The sequence below is a fragment of the Barbus barbus genome (genome assembly GCF_936440315.1).
Source record: "Barbus barbus genome assembly, chromosome: 41".
In the NCBI taxonomy this organism is placed as follows: Eukaryota; Metazoa; Chordata; class Actinopteri; order Cypriniformes; family Cyprinidae; genus Barbus; species Barbus barbus.
The window spans coordinates 26,527,321-26,536,400 of NC_136719.1; the positions used below are offsets into that span (position 1 = coordinate 26,527,321).

General features: G+C 38.3%; 1 protein-coding gene across 1 annotated transcript in view; it reads left to right on the forward strand.

The window, feature by feature from the left end:
• LOC306860998 (coiled-coil domain-containing protein 171-like) overlaps nt 1–9,080 on the forward strand; it is a 36,021-nt gene that overhangs the window by 20,259 nt on the left and 6,682 nt on the right. Inside the window, exons 16-18 of the mRNA XM_079403043.1 lie at nt 5,542–6,046; nt 6,886–7,067; nt 7,163–7,297. Of these exons, the coding sequence (XP_079259169.1) occupies nt 5,542–6,046; nt 6,886–7,067; nt 7,163–7,297 (822 nt within the window). The remainder of the gene's footprint in view (nt 1–5,541; nt 6,047–6,885; nt 7,068–7,162; nt 7,298–9,080) is intronic.

The following is a 9,080-nucleotide window of genomic DNA, read 5'->3' on the forward strand; positions in this document are numbered from 1 at the left end:
CTACCGTGGTTAAATTGGAAGGAAAGTGTGAAGATTTGGAAGCTAGGTCTCGTCGGAACAATATTAGGATTATTGGAGTTCCGGAAGACCAACTTCCTACTACCGCGGTGGTTTCAAAGCTACTTAAGGAGGCACTCAATTTTGATAAGGATATTATAATTGACAGATCGCATCGCACATTGCAGTCGAAGCCTACTCCGGGGGAGCGTCCACGAGCTATTGTGGCAAGACTTCATTACTACTCGGACTGTGTTGAGGTTCTACGGCGCGCTCGTGAGATGAAACAGTTCAGAGTTGGAGATACGAGAATATCCATCTTCCCTGATCTCACTGCAAAAATTGCACAAGCCCGATCAGCCTTTAATGATGTCCGTCAGCAACTTCGCTCTATTCCTGGAGTGAAGTTTGGATTTCTCCATCCAGCGAGATTGCGTGTCACTTACAACGGGGTGGAAAAACAGTTTAGCTCGCCGGAATTGGCTAGAGTTTATGTCAACACCATCAAGCCTCCACAGAACGAATAAATTGACTTGAGAGTAACTAAGTGTGTTCTTGTCACCGGAGTAAGTTAATCCTTTAATTTTAGCAATATGCCTGCTCTAGTCACTGGACTTGACAAATAGTAATGAGGTTTGGTTTGCACACTTTCTGAGACTGTTGAAGTGTTCCACACAGGTACAAATTCTAAATTTGTTTAATGTGATTAGAACTCAAATTGGGTTCGTATTTTCCGTATATGTTGTACTTGTACTGTTATTGGTTAAAGCAGGCTTTCTGTTGTAATATTTGTTTATCTGTGCATTTTCGTTATTAATATTACTTAATGGGATATTCTTCAGGTCTCGAGCTTTTGTTTTAGGGTTTCTAATCGTGAGCAGTAACTATGTTATGGCTCCAGTTGGAGTCGGCACGAGTTCGCATCGTTTGGGGATGTGGATATTGGATGTGCTTTTGGGGGGTGGGGAGGTGGGTGTTCTGGTTGTTCTTTGGGGGGGGTTTTTTTCGCCCCCTTGTTTTATAGTTTTTTTTTTTTTTTTTTTTTTTTTTTTTCCCTCCTTTCTTCCCTCTCAACAGGAGGTGCACTTACACATTTTCCCCCACGCAGAGTGGTTTATAGTAAAGTAAATGGCTAATTTAAGATTTCTTTCTTGGAATATTAAAGGAATGGGTAACCCCATCAAAAGATCAAAGATATTCTCCCATTTGAAAAGGTTGAATACTGATGTTGTTTTTCTACAGGAGACACACTTTAGAAATCAAGATCATCTGAAGCTTAAGTGTCCCTGGATTGGGGACGTTTTTCATTCTAGCTTCAATTCAAGAGCTAGAGGGGTTGCAATATTAATTAATAAGAGGGTTCAGTTCTCTTCTGCTAAAGTAATAGCTGACAAAAATGGTAGATACTTGATTGTTGTTGGCACAATATGTCAAACCCCTGTGCTTCTTGTTAATGTATACGCACCTAACTTTGATGATCCAGGGTTTATTAATAAATTATTTGGGATCCTTCCTTCACTGAATACTCATTTACTTATCTTTGCTGGAGATCTCAATTGTGTAATTGACCCAGTTATGGATCGATCCAGTTCCCGATCAGTGACCTCCTCATCTATGTCTAGGTCAATAACAGAGTTTATGACCAGAAATTGTTGCATTGACCCTTGGAGATATTATAACCCTCAAGATAAGGTATTTTCTTTTTTTTCGCAAACCCATCAGACATATTCTCGCATTGATTATTTTTTTATAGACAGCTCCCTAATTACTAAAGTAAAATCGGTCCTGTACCACCCTATTGTTATTTCTGATCATGCCCCTCTTACTATTGATATGCAGTTGTCTGTACAGCCACGATATTCATCACCATGGAGGTTAAACTCTCTCCTTTTGTCTGATGAAAAATTTGTTGATTTTATTTCAGCCTCCATTGATGATTTCGTGGCTACCAATCAGGTTGGTGAGGTCTCTTATTCACTATTGTGGGAAACACTCAAAGCATATCTTCGTGGCCAGATTATTTCTTATTCTGCACATTTAAATAGACTTCGTACTACAAAGATACGTCAGCTTACTTCTGATATATTTAATATTGATCAGCAGCTGGCCAGTTCCCCCTCACACGTCCAGTTTAAACAGCGTCTTGACCTGCAGGCTGAATTAGACCTTATTCTGACAAATGATGCAGAGCGGCTTTTATTGCATTCTCGTAGTACTTATTACGAACATGGTGATAAAGCTAGCCGTCTCTTAGCGCATCAGTTAAAACATCAGGCAGCTTGTCGTTTGATTCCACAGATTCAGGACTCAATTGGTAATTTGATATCTGATCCTGAAGAGATTAATTCCATTTTCAAATCTTTTTATGCTACTCTATATACATCTGAAGCCCCATCTGATACACAAGGTATGACTTCTTTTTTACATAATTTAAACGTCACCACAATTGATTCAGCTGATGCCACAACTCTTGATGCCCCTTTAGACATTAAAGAAATTATTCTGGCAATTAAAACTATGCGCCACAATAAAGCTCCGGGACCTGACGGTTTTCCTGTTGAATTTTTTAAGAAATTTCAGAGTAAATTGACCCCCCTACTTTTATCAGTGTACATGGAGTCCTTAGAGCGTGGTTTTCTACCAGAGACACTTGCACAAGCATCCATAATTCTCCTTTTAAAAAAAGATAAGAATCCTAAGTTATGTAGTTCCTATAGGCCTCTTTCATTGCAAAATGTAGATGCCAAGATACTGGCCAAAGTATTAGCTTCTCGCCTTGAAAACATACTTCCAAAAATTATATCGGAGGAACAAACTGGTTTTATTAAAGGGAGACAATTATTTTTTAATGTTCGTACACTCTTAAATGTAATTTATTCAAAACACTCCTCGAAAACACCTGAGGTTGTGATTTCATTTGATGCTGAAAAGGCATTTGATCGTGTGGAGTGGGGGTACATGTTTGCAGTGCTTAAAAAATTTGGGATTGGGGACAATTTCATTAAATGGATAAATCTTTTATATGATTCCCCTCAGGCTAGTGTGCACACCAATAATATTAGGTCCAGTTATTTTCGGTTGGGACGGGGCACACGACAGGGGTGCCCACTTTCCCCTTTACTTTTTGCCCTGGTCATAGAACCCTTATCAATAGCTTTGAGGTCTTCCCCTCTGCTTAATGGTGTGGTGCGGTCAGGTATCGAAATTAAGTTGTCATTGTACGCAGATGATTTATTATTATATATTTCTAACCCAATTTCCAGCTTTCCAACTATTTTATCCAAATTAGAACAATTCGGCTCATTCTCTGGTTATAAAATAAATTATAATAAAAGCGAATGCTTCCCTGTTAATTCATTGGCTATGGGTCTGATGCAATCAGATGTTCCAGTTAGACTAAGTATATCAGGATTCAGATATCTTGGCATCAATATTACTAGATCTTTTCCCTCCCTTCTAGCTGCTAACTTTCTTCCTTTGTTGGAGCAATCAAAGTCTGATTTTCAGAAATGGAGCAGTTTACCCTTATCATTGATTGGTCGTATTAATGTAGTGAAAATGAATATTTTGCCCAAGTTTCTTTTTGTTTTTCAGTGTGTTCCTTTCTACTTACCTAAGCATTTTTTCAAATCTCTCGATCAGATTATTACTCACTTTTTGTGGGGTGGTAAATCTCCCAGAATTCGAAAATCACTGCTTTATAGATGTCATCTGAGTGGTGGGCTTTCGCTACCCAATTTTATGTTTTATTACTGGTCAGTGAACATTCATAAGTTAACATATTGGTTCAGTTCATCCACTGCACCTTGGTGCAGATTGGAGGCCAACTCATGTACATCAACCTCTCTCTTGGCTTTACTTACTTCTCCTCTATCTTTCCATGTCTCCTCTTCTCTAACGCATAGCTCAGTAGTTGTAGCTGCAGTTCGGATCTGGTGTCAATTCAGACAACACTTTAAATTTACTTCTGCTTCAACACTAATGCCGTTACTGGAGAATCATATGTTTCCTTCATCTCTTACTGATCCTATTTTTAAGCAATGGCATGCAAAAGGTATAAGATTTTTTCAAGACCTGTATAGAGATGGCACATTTTGTAGTTATGTACAGCTTTCCTCTGAATTGGGGTTGCCAGAATCTCATTTTTTTAGATTCATGCAGGCTAGACATTGCTCTGCTACTTTATTTCCTGGTTACCCAACCCTGCCCCAGGTACAGGTATGGGAAGAGTTACTACAACTTAACCCTCAACACAAGTCACAAATTTCAAAAATCTATGGCTGTATTTTAAGCTTAGATGATTATTCACTTACTAAAATTAAAACCGCATGGGAGTGTGAGTTGGGAGAAAGCTTTGAAGATGAATGGTGGCTAGGTGCGCTGGACAGAATACGCTCGAGTACAATTTGTGCTCGTCTCAACCTGATACAGTTTAAAGTATTTCATAGGATCCATTTCTCTAAGGCCAGATTATCTGAAATCTTTCCCAATATCGAAGATAGATGTGACCGATGTCATGCATCTCAGTGTAATTTGAGTCATATGTTTTTTACCTGTCCTATGTTGCAGAATTACTGGGTTAATTATTTTACCATTATGTCTAAGGTGTTACAGGTCAATATAGACGTATGCCCTGATCTAGCAATTTTTGGGGTACCAAAGATCTGGTCTCAGTTTAATTCTAAACAACTTGATATTTTAGCCTTTACTTCATTATTAGCTAGGCGCTGTATTTTACTCCGCTGGAAATCTAAGAAACCTCCAACTACATCTCAATGGCTTGTGGATACCATGTCTTTTCTTAAACTGGAAAAGGTTAGATGCTCTGGGAAAAGTAATTTCTTTAAAAAGTGGCAGTGTTTTATAAAGTATTTTAAGTCTCTTAACTCCTTGCCTTCTAATTAATAGATGCACCTCCCCCCCCCCCCCCCTTTTTTTTTTTTTTTTTTTTTACTTTTATTTTAATAGTACTTATTTAGTTTCAATAATGATAATGTATTTCTGGAAACATGATTGTGGTTGAGTGATAGTATTTGTATATTCAGATGTTTGTGTGTACACTTATCTGAACATTATCTTTACTTCTGTTTCTATTTTCTATTTCATTTTTATTTTATTTTATTTTTATTTATTTTATTTTTTTTTTTTTTGTAAAAAAGAAAAAACGGATAATATGTAACAGTTTGTTCTGTAATAGTGACTGTTTTACAATAAAAAGTTTGAACATAAGAATGAGGGGCTGAATCTTCTTAGTACTGATGCTGAATTAATGTTCAAGAATCTTGTTGCTGGAAGGTTGAATATAGAGTTTGTATATTATAATCTTATAAAAAATGAGGGGTGTTTTGAGGATATTTGGTGTCTTAAAAATGTTTTGTGTGTAATTGATGAGGGCCAGTTGGTTCTGAATTTTTAATTTATTTTAAATTGATTAATGAGTATTTGATGATGTTGTGAAGAATGGTTTTATTATGTAAATAATAAAGTCTTGTTAAATCTCTCTCTCTCTCTCTCTCTCTCTCTCTCTCTCTCTCTCTCTCTTAGGATCTCAGCAGGCAGCTACAGCAGGCAGAGGGGCGTGTCAGCTCTCTGGAACAGGAAGTGATGCGTCTGGTGAGTGCAAGCGGTGTGCTGGCGGGATGTGTGCGTGGTCTGCGCAGACAGGTGTGCGCTCTGGCCTGGCAGAAGGCCGTGCTGCAGGAGTGCGTGTGCGGCGCAGACGTCCTGAGGTCAGAGGTCAGCAGGCTGCTGCAGGCGTTGGGCGACGGTGGGGTCAAAGGTCGCGGCGCACGCAGGTTCCGATGCTGTGTGATCGCTGTGCTGGCGGCGGGGCGTCTGCGTGCGCTGGGACGCAGGTCTGCGGTGATGTTCAGGGTCGCGCTGGGGTTCGGTCTGCAGCCGCTCGTGAGCGTGAACCGGGTAAAGCTCGGAGAGGAGGAGGAGGATGATGATGAAGGCAGCAGGGTGATGAAGATGCTCACGTCCTCCGAGCTGCTCAAGCTCATACACACCTGCATGGAGGAACTGCAGCAGGAACTCAACAGAAGCGGTGAGAAACATTATCTGTTAATTACAGAACTCGTAAAGTTTCATCCTGCATTGCTTCTATTATTAAAAATTGGGGTTAGATGTTTTAAATAAAATTTAATGTGCATGGCTTAATATGATAATCAAGTCACAAAAGGCTGTGAAATAAATATACTGTAAATAATGAAATAAATACGCAGTACATGCATGCTGTGTCCATTTATATGCAGGCAAATTATGCATGTCATGTATATCGTGCCTTTGGGAACAATCAGTTTTTCACATTCGTACATGATTTCACATTAATTTCAGGAGTTTCATCCATATAAATTTGGTGAATGCTGAAACAGACTTAAAGGACTCTCTGCAGTTTTTCAATAAAAATAAAAGCTTGTTTAACGTTTGAAAGGGAAAAATTTAAAACACAAATATTATTGTAACTTTACAGTTTTACTGTCAAATAAAATCCTTACATTTGGTTAAATGCATGATTTAATATATTTTAATATTTTAAAGTATTTTATTTTTATTTAATAATAATCAGAATAAAAAATCATAATGATTTTTTTTTATAGTCATATTGAATGGGTTCCAAGCAGGGTTATTATCATTAACTAAAACTAAAATCTTAAAACACATTTGTCACTATAAACAAAATAAACTTTAACTGAAATAAAATAAAATCTATATAAAAAAAAAGTACTAATTTTTTCAGATAGCTGCCAAGGCAACATTTCTCATTTTCATTTAATTAACATTAAAAATTAAAAAACATTAAAAATCTTACTGTTCTGTTTCTGTATGTAACCTTAACTGGACCGCTTTAAAATACATCCCATCTTTTAACTCTGTGTGTGTCAGGCGGTGTGAAGGACTCCTCGTGTGTGTTGTCTGCGGCTCGGAGCGCCTGTAGGAAGTTGCTGGAGCAGCTGCTGTCAGACATGGACTCTCAGTGCAGCGGGCATTATGGGAAGGATTCGTTAACCCGGCGACTGGCTGACGGACTTCACACACTTGTCAAACACAGCTACTGTAACAGCAAGGTACACGCACACACAGATATGATAGAAATCAGCCCAGACTAGCAGGTTTGTTTTAATTATCTATGACGTGTGTGTGTGTGTGTGTGTGTGTGTAGATGATGATTGCGTCTCTTCAGAAGCACATCCTGGAGTTCACACAGCGTCTGCATTCAGCTGAGGTCGAGCGCAGGAACCTGAGATTGGAGGTCTCGCGCATCAAACGCACAAACAGCTGTAGAGACACACACACCGTGAGTCACAGCAACATACACACAATATTGTGCAGCACAACAGTCATATGGTTTCCGCGAAAACACGGACAGGATGAAGGAGCCCATTCATAAAAATGGAATTTACTCTATAGCGCGGAATGCAACTGAATTCATCAATTTTTAGATGAATAAAAGGTCTGTCACTTAATTCGAATCGCGATATGAACTAGTGTATGTGAATATTAAAACGCAAAAAGACGGTTTAAATATGAATCCTGCATGTTCCGCTAGCCTCGGTATGTATGAGTAGCGGAGACACGGTTTTGTTTACTTCACAAATACTGAAGCACACGTGAACTCGCGGTGATTTTCGTCCTCTGCGTCTCAATACATGAACACATTAACTTACTTCACGACAACCTGTCAAAATAAAAGTGCGGTTTAACATGTGACAGAAGACTCTTGTATTACTTTTGTACAGTATAATGTACATCTTTATATATGCCACTTACTGACAAATTTAAATAAGCAATTAAATGATAATAATAATTATTACAACCACATTAACCACTTAATTGTAGAAAAAAAATACAATTATTATTAAAACTTTTTTTAAATGAATATTCACACAATTTTTCTACCATATATTAATTTTAACAGAGTTTCATGCCTTCATTTGATCATTTGATTATCAGAAAAAATAAAACAAGAATTTCTGGAAGAAAAAAATAAAAAATAATTGTAGGGCCCTATTGTTCAAAATGTTGAAATGGAGAGTTTTTGACTTTATTTTTTCACTGAAATAAATGTTTTTGTTGTTACACAGAGAGTAAAGTACCGAAAAAAGGTACCGTTGGGTACCGCTACCGAATTACAGGTACCGTACCGGTTCAAAGGTGAACGGTACCCAACCCTACTGAAGATCATGTGACACTGAAGACTGGAGTAAAGGCCCCGGTATACTTCAAACGAAATCGAAGAACGAACTGATATGACATCATTTCGAACCAAATCAGGCCAAAACGAAGTTCATTTTGAGTTTGTTTCGGCAGTTCGATACAGCTCACCAAAGCAAACTTTCTGGGGGAGTTTGTTTTGAGCCCCTAAACACCTTCTGAGCTACCATTGGTCCGTGGTGATTACGTAGTGGTGGGTGTGTTCTGGAACTCCGCCGCCTTTGACGTGCAATTTTTTTTTTCCTTTCTCATTCAATAAAGGTCAGGCAGGGGAACAATATCTCCAAGTCACTAGCAACATAAATACACTGTAAATAGCTAATGTAATGTAATATGGGGTGGTGATGGCGCAGTGGATAAGACACATGCCTTTGGTGTGAGAGACCCGGGTTCGAATCCACTGTGAGACACCAATGTGTCCCTGAGCAAGACACTTAACCCCTAGTTGCTCCAGAGGCGTGCAACCTCTGACATATATAGCAATTGTAAGTCGCTTTGGATAAAAGCGTCAGCTAAATGAATAAATGTAAAATGTAAATAGCTGAACTGCCACAAATATATCCGCACCTGTACAATCGCTCGCAGAGAGACTTTAAAGATTCAGAGAAAGGAATTGCAACGAAGCTTGGTGTTGACGACTCGGGGTTATGCAAAAAGCGACATAGAGAAACATCAGATGCAAGTTTTCCAAAGCCATGAAAAGAATGAAAGGAAAGAGTAAAGATATAAGGTAGCAAGTACCAAATACATGTTTCAAATAACCATACCGCTGCTGCTGCTGTTCTTTCAATAAGCAAATTTAAAAGGTATACAATAAATGACATGCCAAAAGAACATATAAACAATATACCTATATATTTATAAAT